Source organism: Myxocyprinus asiaticus, chromosome 7, assembly GCF_019703515.2.
Source record: "Myxocyprinus asiaticus isolate MX2 ecotype Aquarium Trade chromosome 7, UBuf_Myxa_2, whole genome shotgun sequence".
Classification (NCBI taxonomy): domain Eukaryota; kingdom Metazoa; phylum Chordata; class Actinopteri; order Cypriniformes; family Catostomidae; genus Myxocyprinus; species Myxocyprinus asiaticus.
In genome coordinates, this window is record NC_059350.1 from 49,779,038 (window position 1) to 49,803,818 (window position 24,781).

General features: G+C 36.8%; 1 protein-coding gene across 1 annotated transcript; it reads left to right on the plus strand.

The window, feature by feature from the left end:
* Window positions 1–8,609: 8,609 nt before the first annotated feature.
* Window positions 8,610–21,835, plus strand: stk16 (serine/threonine kinase 16). Its single transcript, XM_051702206.1, has 8 exons — window positions 8,610–8,791; window positions 11,790–11,925; window positions 12,727–12,946; window positions 14,438–14,570; window positions 15,491–15,612; window positions 15,704–15,799; window positions 16,187–16,308; window positions 21,245–21,835. The coding sequence occupies exons 2-8, from the start codon at window positions 11,840–11,842 to the stop codon at window positions 21,384–21,386; spliced, it is 921 nt and encodes a 306-aa protein (XP_051558166.1). The 5' UTR covers window positions 8,610–8,791; window positions 11,790–11,839; the 3' UTR covers window positions 21,387–21,835.
* The last annotated feature ends 2,946 nt before the right edge of the window (window positions 21,836–24,781 follow it).

Sequence of the window (24,781 nt, forward strand, 5' to 3'; positions counted from 1 at the left end):
TCTGTTATTTTGAGTAGTCATTTTCTGCAAATAAATGCTCTAAATGACAATATTTTTATTTGGAATTTGGTAAATGTGTTGTCCGTACTTTATAGAATTAAAAAAAAAAAAATGTTCATTTTACTCAAATGTACACATAAACTGATCATTTTGCAGTGGTCTTAATTTTTTTTCCAGAGTTGTGTGTGTGTGTGTGTATGTATTTAGGATTTTTTGGGGGATCTTATTCAAAATGTTGACTTTCTGACATAAAAAATATTAAAACTTTCAGTTCAGTTTTCATCCATAAAAGCTGTGGGTAAACGTTTAACATCTTGACATCATTTTTAATAATATATAATACATAAAGGACAACTGTTATTTTTATTAAAACATTTTCACAAATTAAGCAAGGATTACAACACCAGTGACAAATTCTCTTAAAAGATGAGTTTTCTAAGATGGTGTCAGTTGCATCACAAAACGTACACCACTGATCAGACTAAAATCAATAAATTAAAAAATTACAATAATTTCACAAGAACATTAAACAATTTAACACCAATGACCTGTTTACATGAAATGCGTGGGAAAAAAATTACAGTTAAAATGTAAATTAATAACTTTTCAACTATCATTACATGCACATCTGAGCAGCGGCTTCTTCCTCTGAACTTTGACCTTGTACGTTTTTTTCCACAAAGTCTTTAACATTGAGAATACCAAACATGAATTCAAGGGACAAACTTTCTTATTAAATTAATTGCTCATTCTGTTTTGCTTTTTTGCGCACTTTTTAGGCCTTGCTCTAATGCTTGAGAAAACAAAATTAGTAAAAAATGAACTCATAAATAACTATTTTCTAAAAAATATATATATATATAATTTAGTCAAACCATTTCATATTATTTACTTAAAGCTTAGGTTATAGAATGATGACTTAGATGGGGTTCCTTAATGACTGAAGAGTTAAGGGACATGTTTGTCACCATATATTGATAATGACCCTTTTTATATATTAAAGAAAATCCCATGTTAAATATAACTGTCTACGGAACCCCTGCAGGGCCTTCACAGACCCCTGACTGAAACCCTGGTTATACAGGAAAGGAACAACCCATATTGGATGGAGAAAATAACTTTCAATTTATGTTTAATTACATTGTGTAAATTTAACAGGTTATTTATTATGGTTAATTTTCAATATGTGAATGGGGTATACTGTATCGAATAGTAAATCAAAACAACAACGCTAGTTTAAATGCAAAAGGTTTTGACGCAAAGTGCTTTAAAATGACAAATGATGATATATAATTACCACAATCAAAATTAAACTATTTTGTTGGGAGTAGATAATACGCTTTTATATAGTTAGTCGGTCAGCCAAGCTTTGATTTACAATCAAGTTTTACGCGAACAGGAAATGTTCCAACAACTTTGGCTAACATTATTTAAAGCTGAAGTATATAACTTTTAGTGTTAATATAATTTATTCTATCACAGCTTAATATGCAGAGACAACTATAAGTAAGCCATTCATAGATTAATTTTCTCAAAAACTGTAAACACTGTCAGTTTCCGCAAAGAAATTTTGGTGCCGTCCAATGTGTCTGGGAATGATAAAGTTTGCCTGACAAATTGGAAATAATCTGGTCATCTCACGATGGACAGTGCATAATATGCAATATAATAATGGCACAATCAAGTCAAATAAACGATAAGCGTTTATTCATTATAGCTGCTTTTTCATTAAAAAAATGTTTTTTAAAATGGCCGTCATGGAATTAGCGTCCAATAAAAAAACAAATCAACAATGGGGGCAAAACAACTAAACTGCAGTTTATTATAAATTATAAATATTAGAATAAAAAATCATTAGGTTATGTCATATCATTTCTCGCCTTGGCTAAGTTCCTTGTCTCTTTATTTTTATGACTATTTTCCTCAGATTTTTCATAGCACAAAAGTGTTTTGCTGCCGACGTGAAGTCAAATGTGTGCAGCGTTTCACTACACATTGAGATGCACATAAGCCTGGTGTCCTTCTCTCCAGAAAACGGCAACACAAGGTTGTTTAATGTGATTCTGAAGTGAGACGGGAATAACACAGGCTTTGCCAATGTGCGGGATACAACGCGCCGTATTAGGACTCCGCAAGCTTCGGGAAAGTTTAAACTTCTGTGTCATTGAAGCTGTTATCATTGGCATGGCGTCATGCTGTGCACTTGTGGCATCAACTAAAGGGGTTTCTGACACATAGTGTTAATATTTTCACTGGACATTGTGTCTGACAATGTTTGAACTTATCGGACATTAGGACATTTTACCGGCTAACGAAAACCCTTTAACATCTCTGTGGGTGGCATCATAAAAATTCCTTTGTCTGTTTTGAGTGACCCACTTAGACCCCACCCAACAACTTTACTCAACCAATGGCATGAGTTGGTGGTGGGACTATATGACTGTTAGAACAACAGTAGATAAGGGGCATATTCGGAAAGCTGATAACATTGTTTATTTTTGCAATTCCATTCGGTGCCGCTAGTGTCGCAGAAATTACATACTTCAGCTTTTAAGATTAGGAACAAATGTTGTTAAAATAAGGTTCATGTGGGGGCCTGAGTAGCTCAGCGAGGGGTTAGTACCACCCCTGGAGTAGCGAGTTCGAATCCAGGGTGTGCTGAGTGACTCCAGCCAGGTCTCCTAAGCAACCAAATTGGCCCGGTTGCCTTGGAGGGTAGAGTCGCATGGGGTAACCTCCTTGTGGTCATGTTTAGTGGTTCTCGCTCTCAGTGTGGCACGTGATAAGGTGTGCGTGGATCGCGGAGAGTAGCATCAACCTCTATGTGCTGTGAGTCTCCGCGGTGTCATGCACAACGAGCCACGTGACAAGATGCGCAGATTGATGGTCTTAGAAGCGGAGGCAACTGAGACTTGTCCTCTGCTACCTGGATTGAGGTGAATAACCGCGCCACCACGAGGACCTACTAAGTAGTGGGAATTGGGCATTCCAAATTGGGAGAAAAGGGGATAAAAAAATACAAATAAATAAATAACGTTCATGGAACATCCTTATGACGTTATTAGTACAAATTAATTTTTCAGGAAGTTCTCACAATTGCTCAATGTTATGCTAACCTTTAAAAAACGTTTTATTGACGTTAAGAAAGCTGGACATTTTCATGTTCCCACAATGGCTGAGGGTAAGTGAGTGGGAGAGCGTGGGGAAGGGAAAGAAAGGGGAACATCGGAAAAGAAAGAAAAAAGGCATCTAGCATAGGAGAATCGGGAAGTGAAGAGGGGGAAACAAGGAAGGAAGGACTGAATATAGTTGTTAGATTTGAAGGATAGGGAGAAATTAAGAAAGTAGACCCGATTAAATTAACAAAAATCATCAGATAACTGATAGGGGAAGTGAAATATGCAAGGATTCTAGGAGATGGAAATTTGCTAATTGGATGTAATAATGAAGATCAAATTGAGAAGGGTAGAAAGATGACAAATTTTGGAAAAGTTAAGGTCCAAAAGGTCATAAAATTTGGGGGAAATAGGTTTAATGGTTGCAAATGGTTCCCATAAATGTTAATAGTAAAGAAATAATGGAAAACATGAGTGAGAAATGGTACAGTAAAAAGTGTAAAAAGAATGACAAAAGGAATAGAGAAAAAGGAGACAGAGTCTGTATTGATTGAATTTGAGGAAAAAGAGATACCTAAGGAGGTATATTTTGGATTTGTAAGGTATAATATAAGAGAGTATGTAGTAAAACCAATGAGATGTTATAACTGCCAAGAGTTTGGACATACAGCCAAAATGTGCAAAGGGAAGAGGTGTGCCAGATGTGGAGGGGAACATGATTATGGGAAGTGTGGTGAGGGAAAGAAACCAAAGTGTTGTAATTGTGGAGGAAAGCACAGTGTAGCTTACTGGGGATGTGAGGCACTTAAAAAAAGAGGTGGAGGTGCAGCAGATTAGGGTAAAAGAAAAGGTGTCATATGCTGAAGCAGTTAGGTTGGCTGGTCAGGAAAATCAGAATAAGGAGGGAAGAGGTAATAAAGAGCATGCGGAAATAAATGACCAGAAAGATAAGAGGAACACATGGATAGAGAAGAAGAAACTGGTCACTTTCATTGCAGGAGTAATAAATGCAACGTATGAAATTAAATGGTGGTAAAGACGCTGGCTACCACCCCTGGAGTTCGCTAGCTCGAATCCCAGGGCGTGCTGAGTGATTCCAGCCGGGTCTCCTGAGCAACTAAGTAAATTAGTATAATTCCCTGTAAAAGACTAGAGTTAAGGAAATTTGATGAGATAGAGGGACAAAATTGTAGCAACATAGTGTGGTGTGGGGATTTTAATGGTCATAATACGTTGTGGGGGAGTGATAGAATAGACAGTAATGGTCAAATAGTAGAAGAAATGTTAGATGAGAAGAATTTAGTGTGCTTAAATAATGGTGAATGCACAAGAATAGATAATAGTTAATACAGGGAAAGAATCAGTAATGGATCTTATATTAGTATCAAACAACATTGCAGCAATATGTGATTGGTCAGTGTATCAAGAAGGAACAATAGGCAGTGATCATTATCCACTGTGGTGTAAAATAAATATAGAGGTAGCATGAAATACAGAGAACATACTGTAAGTGAGAAATGGAATATTGGGAAAGCAGACTGGGGAAAATTTCAGGAGGAATGTAGTAGATATTTAAAACAAATTAAGGTTGAAATGAACACTGAAACATTAGACAACAAAATAAATCAAGGTATAATATTGGCAGCAGCAGAGTCCATTCCCAAGAGTAAAGGAAGAATTAAAAAGAAAGTAGTACCATGGTGGGATGACAACTTTAAAGAAGTAGTAAAAAATAGGAATAAAGCATTTAGGATAGTTAAAAGAACACATAATTTTCAACACATGATTCAGTATAAGCAAGCTCAGGCAGAAGGAGGACAATAAGACAAACAAAAAGGACATTTTGGAAAACATATTGTGATTCAATTTGAAACACGACTCAGATTGAAGAAATATAGGGTATGAGTAAAAGGATGGGGGGTGATAGGAGAGAATGGAGCTATCCAGTTATGATTGAAGAAAATGAAACTGCAGTAACAAATAAGGGAAAGGTAGAGAAGATGGCAAAAGCCTTTGTTAAGATAAACTGCTGTAAATAACACAATAATGTGTCTCTAAACAAAGGGAGGGGGGTCAAAATCAAAAGTAACAGTCAGTATCTGGTGTTGCCACCAGCTGCATTAAGTACTGCAGTGCAGTCCTCCTCATGGACTGCACCAGATTTGCCATTTCTTGCTGTGAGATGTTACCCCATTCTTCCATCAAGGCACTTGCAAGTTCCCGGACATTTCTGGGGGGAATGGCCCTAGCCCTCACCCTCTGATCCAACAAGTCCCAGACGTGCTCAATTGGATTGAGATTCAGGCTCTTCGCTGGCCACGGCAGAACACTGACATTCCTGTCTTGCAGAAAATCACGCACAGAACGAGCAGTATGGCTGGTGGCATTGTCATGCTGGAGGGCCATGTCAGGATGAGCCTGCAGGAAGGGTACCACATGAGGGAGGAGGATGTCTTACCTGTAACACACAGCATTGAGATTGCCTGCAATGACAACAAGCTCAGTCCGATGATGCTGTGACACACTGCCCCAGACCATGACGGACCTTCCACCTCCAAATCGATCCCGCTCCAGAGTACTGGCCTCGGTGTAACGCTCATTCCTTCGACGATAAACGTGAGTCCGACCATCACCCTTGATGAGACAAAACTGCGACTCGTCAGTGAAGAGCACTTTTTGCCAGTCCTGTCTGGTCCAGCGAAGGTGGGTTTGTGCCCATAGGCGACATTGTTGCCGGTGATGTTTGGTAAGGCCCTGCCTTACAACAGGCCTACAAGCCCTCAGTCCAGTCTCTCTCAGCCTATTGCGGACAGTCTGAGCACTGATGGAGGGATTGTGTGTTCCTGGTGTAACTCGGGTAGTTGTTGTTGCCATCCTGTACCTGTCCTGCAGGTGTGGTATTCGGATTTACTGATCCTGTGCAGGTGTTGTTACACGTGGTCTGCCACTGCGAGGACGATCAGCTGTCCTTCCTGTCTCCCTGTAGCGCTTTCTTAGGCGTCTCACAGTACGGACATTGCAGTTTATTACCCTGGCCACATCTGCAGTCCTCATGCCTCCATGCAGCACAGATGAGCAGGGACCCTGGGCATCTTTCTTTTGGTGTTTTTCAGAGTCAATAGGAAGGTCTCTTTAGTGTCCTAAGTTTTTATAACTGTGACCTTAATTGCCTACTGTCTGTAAGCTGTTAGTGTCTTAACGACCGTTCCACAGGTGCATGTTCATTAATTGTTTATGGTTCATTGAACAAGCATGGAAAACATTGTTTAAACCCTTTACAATAAAGATCTGTAAAGTTATTTGGATTTTTACAAAATTATCTTTAAAATACAGTTTCTTTTTTTGCTGAGTTTATATGTAAAATAATGGAACGCATGTTTAATGAAAGACTAATGTATTTCTTAGAGAGTAGAAATATAATGTCAAAGTGGATTTAGAAAAGGAAGAAACACAATGGATCCTGTGATAAATTTGGAAGAGGAAATAAGGAAAGCTCAAATAAATAAAGAAACAGTAATAGCAGTGTTCTTTGATGTGGAGAAGGCATACGATATGCTATGGAATGAGGGACTTCTAATTAAATTGTACTTGATGGGAGTTGGAGGGAAAATGTTCAACTGGATCATGGATTTCTTAAATGGAAGGAATATACAGGTAAAGATAGGGTCAGATATATCAAGGCAATATAATGTAGAAAACGGAACACCACAAGGGAGTGTAATTAGTCCAACTTTATTTTCCATAATGATTAATGATATTTACTTAAACTTTTCAGTGGATATGGGGAGGTCCTTATATGCAGACGATGGAGCAATATGGAAGAGAGGTAGAAATGTTGAATATATAGGCAAGAAGGAATTGTGCAAGTTGAAAAGTGGGGATTTAAATTCTCAGTGGAGAAAACAAAAGTAATGGCCTTTACAAATAAAAAGAAGGGCAAGGAATGCAAGTTGAAAATGTATGGGAGTATATTAGAAAAAGTAGTGTTTTTGGTTTTTTGTAATATATTTTGACAAAACTAACTTGGAGAGAACATATAAAGTACACAGTTAATAAATGTAAAAAAGTACTAAATGTGATGAGGTGTCTCACAGGGTTAGAATGGGGAGCAAGTATTACAACTTTGATATATATATATATATATATATATATATATATATATATATATATATATATATATATATATAGCTCTAATAAGGTCTAAGATAGACTATGGGTGTATTGAATGTGGATCAGCAGCAAAATCTGTGTTAGCTGAATTGGACATTGTGCAAGCACGTGCTTTAAGAATATGCTTAGGGGCAATCAGAAATTCCCCAGTATGTGCACTTCAGGTTGAAGCAGGTGAAATGCCGTTGTGGTTACGATGAATGCAACTGACAACAAACTACTGGATCAATCTAAGGGGACATGGAGATAACCATCCAACAAAAAAGGTATTACAGAAATCTTGGTGAATATTAAAAATACAAGCATTATTAGTACAAAGAAAGCATTCAGATATTTACAGATGTGTCAAAGGATCTACAAACAGATACAACAGGATCTGCGGTATTCGTCCTTAGATATGAAATGGGAGTCAACAAAAGAACATCTGACAGCTTAAATGTATAGTTGAATTATATGCTATATTAATAGCATTAGAATGGATTGAACAGACCAGGGATAACTACATTCTAATATGTAGCGACTCTGTATCAGCCCTTATGAGTATTAAGTATGGAATATCTCGAAATCATCAAGAATTATTGTATGAAATTTTGTTTACAAACTCAAGAATATGCAGACTAGGGAGAAGTATTACATTCATGTGGGTCCCAGCGCATGGGGGAATACAGGGAAATGAGAAAACTGATAGACTGGCAAAAGAGGCAACAAAAAGGGGACATGTTGACGTCAAAATTAAGTTAGCAGAGTCAGAAGGGAAGAATCTAGTATGGAAAAAGATCATGGAAAAATCATCCAAAAGTCATGGCAACATCAGAGGGATCATGAAAAGAAAGGGAGACATCTGTACAGGGTTCAAAATAAAGTAGGTATGGTAAGAGAGATGGGAAATAAAAGGAAAGAACACGTTATAATAAGTAGACTAAGAATAGGTCATTGCAAGCTAAATAAAACTCTACATATAATAGGAAAACATCCTACAGGTTTATGTGATGCATGTCAGGAGGAGACAGTTAAACACATCTTTATGTCATGCAGGAGATTTTTACAAGAGAGGGAGGAGATGAAGGAACAGCTAAGGAGAATGGATATAGGAGAGTCCAATATTAAAAGTATAATAGAATGTGGAAATAATGATCAAGGAAGGAAATATTTGATTAATTTCCTAAGGAGGACTGGACTGGAAGGACAAATCTAATTAACAAGGACTACGTTAGAGAAAGACAATAGGTGGCAGTAATGCAACAATTTGGATGCCAACTGTCGTAAAACACTAAGGAAGAAGAAGAAGATGTTTGCGTCACCATTACGTTGGATTTGTACACGGAAGAATCTCACCGGAGAAGACAGCGGAGGACAGCGAGAGCTTCTGTTAAAGCAGGTCTACACTACACTTTAAATTATTTATTGTAGTTGGAAAAAAGCTCGTGGTTATGTTTCGTGATGACGTTTTGCTGAACAAGAGTTTGACAGAGTACAGATGTAATACTGAATATTTCCCTTCTTATGTAAGTTTGAACTGTTATTATCAGTGTGCACATTCACATTAGCATCATCTCACCGTGTGGGAAATTTGAAGGGCGTAATCATTATTCCTGACTGACAATGAATATAAACTTTGCTTGTTGTAATTATTGATTTGTCTACTTAAAATGAACATTTTGGGATATGCTAGGATGCAGGTTACTGAGAAAATCAAGAAAACATGCAAAGTGGAGAGTGGTGGACAGATGTAAGCATAGATAGATAGATAGATAGATAGATAGGTAGGTGATAAATGGGTAGACAGACAGAAATACAGACAGACAGGTAGACAGGTGGGTGGGTGGGTAGGTAGGTAGGTAGGTAGACAGACAGACAGACAGACAGACAGACAGATAGATAGATAGGTGATAACATGGGTAGATAGATAGATGGGTCGATAGACAGAAAGATAGATAGATAGATAGATAGATAGATAGATAGGTGATAGACAGAAAGACAGACAGATAGATAGAAAGACAGAAAGACAGATAGGTAGATAGATAGATGGTAGGTAGACAGACAAGTAGATAGATAGATGATAGATGGGTAGATAGACAGACAGACAGACAGATAGGTTATACATGGGTAGATAGATAGATGGGTCGATAGACAGGTAGATAGACAAAGACAGACAGATAGATAGATAGATAGGTGATACATTGGTAGATAGATGGGTAGACAGATAGATAGATGATAGATGGGTAGATAGCTAGACAGAAAGACAGTGGTAGCTCAGCGGTTAAGGCTCTGGGTTACTGATCAGAAGGTCGGGGGTTCAAGCCCCAGCACTGCCAAGATGCCACTGTTGGGCCCTTGAGCAAGGCCCTTGACCCTATCTGCTCCAGGGGCGCTGTATCATGGCTGACCCTGCACTCTGACCCCAGCCTAGCTGGGATATGTGAAAAAGAAGAATTTCACTGTATATGTGCAAATGTATAATGTGTGATAAATAAAGAAAATTATAAATTATAGATAGATAGACAGATAGATAGATAGATGATAGATAGATAGAACATTATGCAGTGTAAATTATTTGAAGTAGAATTAGTCCGTAATCGTAAATGTGTATTTTTGTTTGCACGTGTGTTAATGTCACAGGACGACTCATATCTGGATAGCAAAACCAAGAGAGTATTTCCAACACGTGTTAGAATTGTTACAAATGCAATCATTAGAAATTCTTGAAAACAATCACAGAGTATAAAATGTGTCAGTATATTTCTTATTTAGCACATTACAAATTTGTGTTACAACTGTACCCAGCATTAGGACAGTTGTAACATGTACTCCTTGTTTTTACACACTTATTCTTCTTTTGGCTGCTCGCGTTACATGTTGCCACAGCGGATCATCCTTGATCCGCATATTTGACTTGGCACATGTTTTACGCCAGATGCCCTTCCTGATGAAACGTCAGTGGCTGGGGGACCCTCATTCATTCCTACAGGCTATTTTAGAGTCTCCAATTCACTTAACCTGTATGTTTTTGGGCTTGTGGGGGAAACCGGAGCACCCGGAGGAAACGCATGCAAACACCTTCTTGTTGTGAAGCGAGAGTGCTATCCACTGAGCCACCGTGCTGCCCTTTCTTGTTTTAACACACTAATTGTGGAAAAAAGGAACTACAAAAAAAAAAAAAAAAAAAAAAGCCCTATGGCTAAAATGTATTCAATCGTGCACAGTGGTTCCAGGTGTTTAAAATGAGTTTTCCTATCTTAAAATTACTTTGTAATCTCAGCACAAACACTTTGGGTAAACCCAACAAAAGTAGACGTGTCAATGTAACTCAAATAAATCTCTTATTTCTTTATGTACTAACTAGTGAACGTGAATGTTAGCATGATGAATACATGCTGGTTGGAAGTACTACAGAGTTTAATTTGGTAACTATGCATTGGTTAGCATAGCAATTGCTCAAAGAAGCGGGCAATCAATTCCATGTGCGACATGTAGCTGTCCTCTTCATTAGCTCTAGCTCCACTCTTCACCATTATGGTAACTCCAAAAACACTAACATTACAGAAACTCTTCTAAATCTCAACATAACAAAACATTAAACACTAACAACCATCCACCTTTATGTTACTCTTGCACAAAAACAACAACATAAATGCAAAGCATGCTGGGAAAAGGAAATCCCATGCCCACTTTCACCAATGCTACATTAACACTACAAAAAGTATTAATGTAGTCCCAACTCAAATGGATTAAGTAATCGTCCATTTTACCAATTTAAATGGATAGAATGCACCGCAATTAAATCAAGTTGTCTGAAATCAAAAATCATTTGTTTTAGTGTACATATGCTGGTTTTTGACAATTATGTTGGTAGACACAAAAGCATCTCATGTGAAAAAATGGCATGCTTATTCTGAGCCGTATTGTGCAGTATTGCAAAATTTTTTACAGTTATACTCTGTCTACCCTAAATGTGCCCATATGTTTGGAAAAAAGTATTATAACTGTACTCGGTCTACCCTAAATGTGCCCATATGTTTGGAAAAAAGTATTATAACTGTACTCGATCTACCCTAAATGTGCCCATATGTTTGAAAAAATTGTGGAAATTTGGTATCAGATGGTAAAACTATGGTACATTGATATATACAGTCGTACAGAATGATTACCATATTCATGTACCATGATATTGGTACTCTAAGGTGCTTCAAGGAATGTTTGGTACTACCATGATGGTACATGTCCAGAAACCATACAATAAAAGTAACATCACAGTAAAAATATACTAAATACAAAAAAAAAATCCTAAAAACATGTTATCATGGTAGTACCATGGTATTTATGATATTGTGAGAGTACAATGCTATATGTCCAAAAACCATGGTGAATCCATGGTACCATGTACCATGACCTATTATCTTTCCCTCATGGTGTCAAATCTCAAATATGTTAGCTTTGTATACAGAATGTCTTTCTGTCCTGAATGAAAGAATATAAATACAGGTAAATTTCTGTCATTGTCAGTGCCTCTCTTCTCGTCCATGGTTGGCCCTTAAAGCAATGCTCCAGAGAGGATGGGACAAGCTTTGTGTATCTGCTCGCGCAGTGCCATCACCATTGAAAACAAAAGATACTACTTCATCCAGAAACTAGAAGAAGGGTAAGATTCATCAACCAGCCTGTTGTTGGGATTTAACCACAACGTGCTTAGTACCAAGGCTCCTAGTTGTAAAATAAGTGTTTTTTCAGTGGCTTTGGCCGATATCTAGAGAGCAAGTTGGCTGATAGCCTATAAAATGCAGATATAAACAGTACATAAAACTGTTGAAATGAAAAAGATTTATTTTAAACAATATTTACATGCAGTTCGCACAAACAAAATGGACACTTCTTTGGAATTGGAACTGTCACTTCTGTCAATTGCCCAAGCAGTCAGTTATCGGCCGATAATTTAAAAATGGCAAAAATCTGACCCTTTAAACTGACTATCACTACTCAAGCAATAAAATATCAGCATTATTATTGTGGAATACCTATCATCATTATGCATGGCAGTTTTGCCTTTTCTCAGTAGTTTAAATTTATCCTTTGTAGTTCTTTAATATTACATCGAATGTACTGAAATGCGCAATAGTCATTCACTGCAGTTTTTTACATTTATATTTAATTAGCTAACATATGATGTTTTAGCAAATGTCTAATTCTACAGCATTGATAGCTGTGCCATTACAAACACAAGTGCTATACGAGTGCAAAATGACTAGCAACTTAAGTAATTTTAGTGCAGTCACTGAACAATACATACAATGAACATGTGATATGTAAATGGACAGCGGGCTGTTTTGACTAATTAGGGGAGTTTGCATGTGAATGAATTGACTGTATTCTCTTTGAGTAAGATGATTCATATCGTAAAAAGGAACTGTTCTTCCATCAGGACCTAATTTTCCTCTCCCTCTAGTGGTTTCAGCTATGTGGATCTGGTAGAGGGTGCTCACGACGGGCGCTTCTATGCTCTAAAGCGGATCCTTTGTCATGACCGTGATGCCCGTAAGGAAGCTCAGACAGAGGTGGAGATGCACCAGCTCTTCAGTCACCCCAACGTCCTCAGCCTGACCGCGCACACCTTCACGGAGCGTGGCGGAAAGTGTGAAGCCTGGCTGTTGCTCCCGTACATCAGTGTGAGTAGATCATATCCATTCTTGCTACCCAACTACATCACATAGTTCATTACATTTTTATTTTATTTTTTATTGTACTCAATTTATCTCAATAATGCACTGTAATTGGACACTTTTACTCGTGGAATAAATTATGTCTGACTGCAATTAGCACATTTCTACAATGGCATTGCGAAGTTTTGCTCTTTCGTGATGCTACTGTAGGAAGCTATGTGTCAGTGCAACATAAGCAAAAATATTATAGTTAGGACTAGGTAAAAATATCGATTTTCCGATGCATCCCGATCTTCACCTCGATATTGATTTTTAAATCCCAAGATATATATTTTACTCTATGTGCAACTCTCTACAATGCAGTTAGGCCTTGAGTAGTATATTGGCAAAGAAGTTCAGCATCCTTTCACTGTGTGTTTAGAGTAAAAGTTTTGAAAAAACTCGTTCCTTGTAATGTGTGTCCAAAACGATGTTCCATGCAATCCATTTGTCATTGAATAATGTCTCTTTTAATATCCTTTCTGTTCTTTACAGCCAATTGTTGATTAAAAACAGCAAACCATAAACATTTAATTATAATCACAAATAGCACAGATGAGGTAAAGAAGCCTCTCATTTATATGCGTTTATTTACAGATGCTCTTTACAGAACTGCCGGTTTTCTTAAAGAGATAGTACTGTTTTTAAGCATGTGCTCTTCAAATACTTGTAAATAGTATAAATTGTGCATTAAACATGTAACAAAATATAATATATGCAATATAATATCACATTTATTGATGGAATACATGGATAAGTACATTTTAAAAAAGATAAAATGTGACCAAAATGATGGAAAAGAAATGTAATGTGTACAATTTATATTTTCATAATGCACCTAGTTAGAACTTCCCATGTATAATGAACAGCATTAGCTGCAAGATAATTTCTTTCATATGTAAGCAAAATGGTCATTATAACTGAAATACAGTATAACAATATGAATCGATGAACGAATTGAATCGAGAGCTTGTGAATCCGTATCGAATTGGGAAATCTGTATCAATACCTAGCCCTGTTATTAGTGAACCTTTAATGAAAGCAAATGAGATGACACAAAATTGATTACACAACATTTATGTAATACAGTTTATGAAAATATTAAAGCAAAATTTGTTTCTTATCCATGGGAAGGACTGACTCTGCTAATCACAAAATGGCCAAAATCGGCAGATAAAATGGACTGGCTGATATATTGGTCTATCACTATGCAAAGGTACTTTGGTACATGGTAAAAGTACCATGGTACATTTCCAAAAAATAATGGTATTGTCATTATATTACATACAAAAGACTATGGTAATACAATGGTACTTTGGTGTTAGTGTATAAAGATATTGTAAACTACAACTTTTTATCTCTGTATCTATAAATTTATGTACAGGTGCTGCTGAACTGTTCATTTTACAAATGATTAACTGGCAGTTTTTCTCTGTTTTTATTTGACATCCTTTGCAGAAGGGAAGTCTCTGGTCTGTTCTTGAGAAATTGCGGGATAAGGGTAACTCTATGCCTGAGAGTCGCATCCTACACATTCTGCATGGCATTTGTGAAGGCCTCAAAGCAATTCATGACAAAGGCTACGCACACAGGTACTGCAACTCTACGACATTAATTAATCTTTAGAAATTCTATTATTAGGGAGCCAAGCACCAAAGGTGCTGGAACCCTATTGTATCCGTTAGGATATTCTTATTATTAGGGGTTCAAGCCCGAAGGGCAAGAAACCCTATTGTTTTTGTCAGGATTTTTATTATAATTTTTCTGCCCTAAAACTGATCGTGCAGAGCAAACCGTAAGGCCTAGAGACTTGAAACTTTCAGGGATGGAAGTACTCTGGCTGGCTAGCCATACGCATGGAATCGGCCCATAGGTGGTGCTATAGTGAAAAAAAAAAAAAGATTTGGGGCCATAAATCTTGAACCATAAGAGCTAGAAACTCTTAAAAATTATTATTTCCAGCTGTTCCTTTTGTCATGGTGAATCTTTTCAGCTCTGGGCAAATTTGGGTCTAATTAATACTTAATATCTGATGCATATGTACCTAAAGGAACTTAAAGGCTTGAACCCCTTTAATTGCAGCTATATTTTGTTATTTGTTCATTGTATTTGTTGTCTTATTGTTCAGTTGTTCACTATTAATTATAGGAATTAATGCATTAAATTTCCCAGCCCTAGTTAAAAAATAGTTAAATGTGTTCATAATAATCATGACAGTTAGAAACATCAGCTGATTTAATATTGTTCATGTTAATGGTAGCTACTTGGTGCTTTAATAGAACTGAAATAATGTATGGTCACAGCTGTGTATATTGGGTGTTCAAAGGCTTTGAACATCTGATCAGAATTTAGAGCTAGAACAGAATCTGTTTTATAATACCATTTATATGCACAAAATTTAGAATAAACACATCAAGTTATATCCCATTTCAGGTCTGAAATGTATACTTTTGGGTGTGTTTATGTCTTATTCCTATTATTACTTCAACTTTAACTGTATTTCTAAAAACGGGGATCTGAAACCCACCAACGTTTTACTGGATGAGAATGACCGGCCTTTCTTAATGGACCTGGGCTCCATGAACAGAGCCAAGATTGAAGTCAAGGGATCTCGGGAAGCCATGACAGTCCAGGTTAGTGCCAAAACAGTGTCCAGTGATGCTTTTAAGAATTATCAGAGAATCCAAACATTAATTAAATCATGTTTTTTACACTTTCTTTTAGGATTGGGCCGCTCAGAGGTGCACCATCTCCTACCGAGCACCAGAACTCTTTAATGTGGAGAGTCACTGTATCATTGATGAGAGAACAGATATTTGGGTAAATATTTGATATTTTGACAGATATTACTTTTAACTCTTCATTCTTAAAATATCTTAAAGCTTTAAGCATAGCGCACAACACAAGATAAAAGCTTGACACCCTTTCATGTATTAAACACAGTATGCCGGAACAAGAAATTATAAGTCTTTAAATTTGCACGGTTTTTGAGTTTGTCTTTTAGTTTGTGCTGAGCTTTACAGTATTCAACAACAAACAAGACCCAACCATGACCTGGTAAATTTTTAAACCGTTAAGTCTCCCAAGGTCTAATGTTGGTAAACTTTGGCCTTTGATTTCTCTGACTCCCCCCAAAGCTGCAGTATGTTTTGTCTGTGACAGTCTGTTATGTCTGCTGTATGCAATGCTTGTTTTGTCTGGTTGCAGTCTCTAGGTTGTGTGCTGTACTGTATGATGATGCTGGAGGGACCGTATGACCTGATATTTCAGAAGGGTGACAGTGTGGCTCTTGCTGTCCAGAATCCAGTCTCCATTCCACAACCTTGCAGGTGAGATGATTTTATACAGTGTCTACTAGGGTTGTTAACGATTAAACGTAATTATTTGCCCTTAATAATTTAATCAATCAAAAGTAGTACCTAAACAAACAAAATAAATGAGGAAAATGTGAAGCCTCTACAATGCTAATTCAAAAAAAAGGAATACATAATATATTTTGGTGTGTTGTCTTAAAGGGATAGTTCACCCAAAAATGAAAGTTTTCTCATAATTTACTCACCCTCCATGGTACCCGCAGGTCCTTAAATAGTCTTAAATGTACTTTTTAATATTTAAGGCCATAAAAAGTCTTAAATATCTTAATTAAATGACAAGAAGTCTTAAATTTAGTTTGTGGAGGTTTTAACTTTTGGCGCAGAATCTGCGCGAGTAAATCAGCTCTTTCGTGCCTCTCTCTCATGCAGCCAGCATTGTGCAGCTCATATTTGAGTTTAGTGTGAGCACGTGCAAGGAAGTGCAATCAAGCACATTTGTACTGCACTTGTAATGTTACAGGTGTATGAACCTTCATAAATCTGTTAATCCGAAATGAAATGGCATTATATTGTGTCTCTGTAAGCGAGCGATGCAATAAAAACTATCGCTCCTGTTTATAATCAATGCTGTCAATGTTGCAATTTGCAAGCGCGCAAGGTTGTTAAGAGACCTTTAAAATCGTGGCGCTTCCTTATTTTACATTTGACAAGAAAGGCAGTATAGCAAAAATGCTTTGTGTACAGCTAACAGAACTACTCGGCTGCAGGGTTACATCTCTCATCTCCGTTTCTCTAGAGTTCCATCTGACGTATACAGGTATTTGCTATACAAAATAAATGTAATTCAGCACATGATTGCTTCACATCTTGCTGGGAAACAAGTGACTAATGAGAAGGGTCATAATGTAGGCTACATGCATACATAATTATTATATTATTTTCTTATTTAATTATTCATTTTAAGGCACAATTTACAATCACGCTTTCATCAAACCGCACAATTATGAGATATTAAAGCTTTATTTTCTGTTATAGCATAATTTTCCGAAAAGCTGCTTTGAAACTATCTGTGTTGTGAAAAGCACTATACAAATAAAAATGACTTCACTTGAATTCATTTAGAATTTATATTACTATAATTTTATTTAAAAAAGAAAATGCATAAAAGCACAATATAATAAACATGTCCAGAGACATCCAAGTAGCCTCAGTGGTTTTGTATTTTTATTTTCATAGCAAAATTGGTCTTACATTTTTCTTTTATTTGACCTTAAAAAGCCTTAAATTTAATTCCTACGAACCTGCAGATACCCTGAGCCTCATGCCATCCCAGATGTGTATGACTTTCTTTCTTCTGCAGAACACAAACAAAGATTTTTAGAAGAATATTTCAGCTCTGTAGGTCCATATAATGCAAGTAAATGGTGGCCAGAACGTTGAAGCTCCAAAAATCACATAAAAGCAGCATAAAAGTAATTCATACAACTCCAGTTGTTAAATCCATATCTTCAGATGCAATATGATATAACATATAACCGATTGCTTGTGTTACGAGTGATTATCAGCGTGCTAAGCACAAATGTCACACCTGTTTTAATTGCAAGCGCCTCTTCATTTTCTTGACCTGTTTGGGAGTCTATATCGGGAAGCCTGCTGGATTTGCGCGCACATCAGAGCGCCACGTTCACGTGAAACATTCACATGTCAGATGAAGATTTAGCGCTTTTAAAGCACCAAACACGCGATGAAGGTCATTAAATTTGCTTGGGCGGCCACGGAAAAATGTTCAATGCTGGAAAATCCCTGTCCATATTTCTTCAATTCTCTTGAGTCTCACGTGAAGCCCTGCCCACTGATAGATAAGCCCACGCTGCAACATACAGTATATATATGTATATATATATATATATATATATATATATATATATATATATATATATAAAATATATAATTTATATATATAGAATATATAATTTATAACTGAAAGACTGGTAGAGAGCATGCCAAGTCGCATGAAAGCTGTGATTGAAAATCAGGGTTATTCCACCAAAAATTTATTTCTGAACGCTTCCTAAGTTAAAACAGTATCGTGTTGTTAAAAATGAATATGAACTTGTTTTCTTAGCATTATCTGAGATCTGAAAACATGGCATCTTTTTTGTTATTTTGACCAGTTGTCATTTTCTGCAAATAAATGCTCTAAATGACAATATTTTTATTTGGAATTAGGGAGAAATGTTGTCAGTACTTTATAGAATAAAACAAAAATGTTTATTTTACTCAAACACATACATATAAATAGTAAATCCAGAGAAACTGACAATTTTGCAGTAGTCTCTTAATTTATTTATATATATCAGTTGAAGTCAGAAGTTTACATACACATTAGCCAAATACATTTAATCTAAAATTTTCCCAATTCCTGACATTTAATCGAAGAAAACATTCCCTGTCTTAGGTCAGTTAGGATCACTACTTTATTTTAAGAATGTGAAATGTCAGAATAATAGTAGAGAGAATGATTTATTTCAGCTTTTATTTCTTTCATCACATTCCCAGTGGGTCAGAAGTTTACATACACTTTGTTAGTATTTGGTAGCATTGCCTTTAAATTGTTTTACTTGGGCCAAAAGTTTTGGGTTGCACAAGCTTCTTACAGTAAGTTGCTGGAATTTTGGCCCATTCCTCCAGACAGAACTGGTGTAACTGAGTCAGGTTTGTAGACCTCCTTGCTCCCACACGCTTTTTCAGTTCTGCCCACAAATTTTCTATTGGATTGAGGTCAGGGCTTTGTGATGGCCACTCCAATACCTTGACTTTGTTGCCCTTAAGCCATTTTGCCACAACTTTGGAGATATGCTTGGGGTCATTGTCCATTTGGAAGACCCATTTGCGACCAAGATTTAACTTCCTGGCTGATGTCTTGAGATGTTGCTTCAATATATCCACATAATTTTCCTTCCTCATGATGCCATCTATTTTGTGAAGTGCACCAGTCCCTCCTGCAGCAAAGCATCCCCACAACATGATGCTGCCACCCCCATGCTTCACGGTTGGGATGGTGTTCTTCGGCTTGCAAGTCTTGCTCTTTTTCCTCCAAACATAACTATGGTCATTATAGCCAAACAGTTCAATTTTTGTTTTATTAAACCAGAGGACATTTCTCCAAAAAGTAAAATCTTTGTGCCCATGTGTACTGCAAACTGTTTTTTTATGGCGGTTTTGGAGCAGTGGCTTCTTCCTTGCTGAGCAGCCTTTCAGGTTATGTTGATATAGGACTTGTTTTACTGTGGATATAAATACTTGTCTACCTGTTTCCTCCAGCATCTTCACAAGGTCCTTTGCTGTTGTTCTGGGATTGATTTGCACTTTTCGCACCAAACTACGTTCATCTCTAGGAGACAGAATGCGTCTCCTTCCTGTGCGGTATGATGGCTGTGTGGTACCATGGTGTTTATACTTGCGTACTATTGTTTGTACTGATGAACGTGGCACCTTCAGGCGTTTAGAAACTGCTCCCAAGGATGAACCAGAATTGTGGAAGTCCACAATTTTTTTTCTGAAGTCTTAGCTGATTTCTTTTTATGTCAAGCAAAGAGGCACTGAGTTTGAAGGTAGGCCTTAAAATACATCCACAGGTACACCTCCAGTTCAGTACACCTCCTATCAGAAGCTAATTGTCTAAAGGCTTGACATAATTTTCTGGAATTTTTCAAGCTACTTAAAGGCATATTTAACGTAGTGTATGTAAACTTCTGACCCACTGAAATTGTGATATAGTCAATTAAATGTGAAACAGTCTGTCTGTAAACTATTGTTAGAAAAATTACTCATGTCATGCACAAAGTAGATGTCCTAAACGACTTCCCAAAACTATAGTTTGCTAATATTAAATCTGTGGAGTGGTTAAAAAATTAGTTTTAATGACTTCAACCTAAGTGTATGTTAACTTCTGACTTCAGCTGTGTGTGTATGTATATATATATATATATATATATATATATATATATATATATATATATATATATATATATATATATATATATATATATGCGCAGATGTAGCAGTATTAATGTTATAACATTTTAGGATTCAAAGGTGTTAGAATTTAAGCAAATGGGATACTACAACATTTAAAAGGTGCATTGCAGCAGTTACTGTACCAGAGCTAAATTGATTGTTGATCAGCACCTAATGTAAGCATTTACACCTAAATGTAAAGCCGTGAATGCGATAATTACAAGTATTCACATTGCTTTTAGTGAGAATAGGCCAGTTGTCTGTGAAAGGGCCTTAAAGGTGCTCTATGTGATTTTTTTTTTTTTTTTTTTTTTCTTCATTGGAAGAGTATGCAAAAAGGTTTACTACCCCCTGAAAGATATTAATGAAATAAGTGTCCTGAGATATTCCACCAGTCTCTGTGACAGCTCTAGACTCTGTAAACAGCAAAAAAATATGTGTCAGCAGGCCGCGGACAATGACTTTTTCTTCCTGTCATTTAATTTTCACGTTCTCATAGTATTGTAGTTGCAGCGAATTATTGAGGTATAATGCAACTTTTTTGACATGTTGCTCATAACAGTTTCAGTTGTGGGTGCAATTTTGCTGTTGTTGTTTTTGAGAATCGTTGCTACTTGTATCGGTTTCAATAAAGCTCATTAGGTATCTTTGAAATGCGTGGTTTTGGAAAAAGGGGACGTGGCTAATCCAGCGTCTCAGCTTGTGGAAATTCTAGAACGGCTTAAACCGCTTACAGCACCTTTAACGCTGTGACTGTATTTTTCTCATTTCTAATCGGGCACAAAATAGAATACCACAAAAATCATAATATTGTTAATGAAACAGATTTTCTAAAGTTTAAATAATCTAGCATCCAAGCAATTTCAAAGAAAGTTGCCTACCAAACAGACCTTGTGTTGAATAACCGGTTCACTATGTCTCTTTGACACAGTTATTCTCAAGGGCTTCAAACCCTCCTCAGCTCTACCATGGTGACCAATCCTCAGGAAAGGCCCAGAATCAGCTGGGTTCTTGAGCAGGTCCAGAACCTCAGGGACTCAGATGGAATAGCTGTTGATACAAACCGAGTATGATGCTTCTACAAAGGGAGCAGCCCACATTTGGCCAGATTGTCTCTTTCAGTCGAGTCGACTCTGGAACATTTGGACTATGCGCTCTGTCTATGGGACAGAAGAACCCACTGAACTCGCATGCCTTGCAAACATTTGCTCTCTCTTACCTCAGTGAGCTCAGCACACCATGGTAATACACTCAAACACACTCGCACGAGCCATTGTCTTTGTTGGTGAATCGCACGAAAACATATCCGGGTCATATTTCAGGCCAAAATCAAATATATATTTGTGATTATATAATATATATTATATACATATAATATATATATATATATATATATACACACACACACACACACCGATCAGCCACAACATTAAAACCACCTGTCTAATATGGTGTAGGTCCCCCTTGTGCCCCCAAAACAGCGCCAACCCGCATCTCGTTTGGCGGCAAGAGGGGGACCTACACAATATTACGGAGGTGGTTTTAATGTTGTGGCTGATCGGTGTGTGTGTGTGTGTGTATATATATATATATATATATATATATATATATATATATATATATATATACACACACACACACACACATATATACATACACAGTTGTGTTCAAAAGTTTGCATACCCTAAAGAAATTGTGAAATTTTGGCATTGATTTTGAAAATAGGACTGATCATGCAAAAAAACTGTCTTTTATTTCAGGATAGTGATCATATGAAGCCATTTATTATCACATAGTTGTTTGGCTCCTTTTTAAATCATAATGATAACAGAAATCACCCAAATGGCCCTGATCAAAAGTTTACATACCCTTGAATGTTTGGCCTTGTTGCAGACACACAAGGTGACACACACAGGTTTAAATGGCAATTAAAGGTTAATTTCCCACACCTGTGGCTTTTTAAATTGCAATTAGTGTCTGTGTGTAAATAGTCAATGAGTTTGTTAGCTCTCACGTGGATGCACTGGCAGGCTAGATACTGAGCCATGGGGAGCAGAAAAGAACTGTCAAAAGACCTGCGTAACAAGGTAATGGAACTTTATAAAGATGGAAAAGGATATAAAAAGATATCCAAAGCCTTGAAAATGCCAGTCAGTACTGTTCAATCACTTATTAAGAAGTGGAAAATTCAGGGATCTCTTGATACCAAGCCACAGTCAGGCAGACCAAGAAAGATTTCAGCCACAACTGCCAGAAGAATTGTTCGGGATACAAAGAAAAACCCACAGGTAACCTTAGGAGAAATACAGGCTGCTCTGGAAAAAGACGGTGTGTTTGTTTCAAGGAGCACAATACGACAATATTTGAACAAATATGAGCTGCATGGTCGAATTGCCAGAAAGAAGCCAATGCCACGAAAAAGCCCGGTTACAATATGCCCGACAACACCTTGACACACCTCACAGCTTCTGGCACACTGTAATTTGGAGTGACGAGACCAAAATAGAGCTTTATGGTCACAACCATAAGTGCTATGTTTGTAGAGGGGTCAACAAGTATTGTGCTCCTTGAAACAACCACACCGTCTTTTTCCAGCTCAGCCTGTATTTCTCCTGAGGTTACCTGTGGGTCTTTCTTTGTATCCCGAACAATTCTTCTGGCAGTTGTGGCTGAAATCTTTCTTGGTCTACCTGACCTTGGCTTGGTATCAAGAGATCCCTGAATTTTCCACTTCTTAATAAGTGATTGAACAGTACTGACTGGCATTTTCAAGGCTTTGGATATCTTTTTATATCCTTTTCCATCTTTATAAAGTTCCATTACCTTGTTACACAGGTCTTTTGACAGTTCTTTTCTGCTCCCCATGGCTCAGTATCTAGCCTGCTCAGTGCATCCACGTGAAGGCTAACAATTGACTATTTATACACAGACACTAATTGCAATTTAAAAAGCCACAGGTGTGGGAAATTAACCTTTAATTGCCATTTAAACCTGTGTGTGTCACCTTGTGTGTCTGTAACAAGGCCAAACATTCAAGGGTATGTAAACTTTTGATCAGGGCCATTTGGGTGATTTCTGTTATCATTATGATTTAAAAAGGAGCCAAACAACTATGTGATAATAAATGGCTTCATATGATCACTATCCTTATGCATGATCAGTCATATTTATAAAATCAGTGCCAAAATTTCACAATTTCTGCCAGGGTATGCAAACTTTTGAGCATAACTGTACATACATATATGTATGTGTGTGTGTGTGGTGTGTGTGTGTATATGTGTGTGTGTGTCACCCCCCCCCCCCCCCACCAGATTCTCATTACCAAAACAATTTTTATTTAAAAAAAATTTCTCCCAATTTTGAATGCCCAATTCCCACTACTTAGTAGGTCCTCGTGGTGGTGCGGTTACTCACCTCAATCCGGGTGGTGGAGGACAAGTCTCAGTTGCCTCCGCTTCTGAGACATCAGTCCGCGCATCTTATCACGTGGCTCGCTGTGCATGACACTGCGGAGGCTCCATTTGTGGAGGCTCATGCTACTCTCCTAAAAAAGGCTTCTTCTTTTTTTTTTTTTTTTTTTTTTGGACATTTTATTTATTTATTTTTTGGTGGTGGGGGTTGGGGGGCGGGGAGATATGACCAATTTTTCTTATCAGGACAAACACACACTAGCTGTTGTTTAAATGTCTTTGTCGAAGAATCCACGTCATATTTCACCCCAAAATCTAACAAAAAATTTTATATTTTACATTTAGAAAAATACAGGCTATTTTTAGGACCATTAAAATACAGTATTTTGCATTGTGACATTATATTTGTGACAATTAAGCACATTTCCCCCCAAAATTCTCATTATCGTAATGCATCCCTGTGTTTTATTTTTATTTTGTAATTCCCATAATTTTTTTAATGATGACTGATTACTGTGAAGAAAAATGTAATACAATTTTTGTTGTTGTTGTCGTTCAAGTCAGCATAAAATATGGCAATACAGCAAATACAAAAGTGATGTTTAAATATTTTTCTATTTAAATAATCTAGAATTTTTGCATTATTTTAGTTTTTAGTTTTTTACATTTGTTAATTACAGTTTGGTGGAAAATGTTTGGAATTGTCTAATAAGCCTAAAAATTCTTAAAGCAAAATATATTTAATATTTTTTTCTTTTGATTTTGTGTTGAAATATGAGCCAGACATGTTCTTGACAGGTTTTTTGAGATTCACCTTTGTATCTCACACAGGATAGGGCAGTAACCCAGTTCACTTTGTATTACCACAAGCGAATCCTTATAGTAATTTGTGTTTTGCCACACTTCTTATTATGTACATCTTAAGAAACTTAAAAAAATATATTTGAATTTTTCATGATGTAATTGGTATTTGTTCAATTATATAAATAATTGTTTCCTTGCGAAAGCAAGACATCCTTTTAAGACACAGGAACCTGTTTGAAAAGAATTTGGGGACT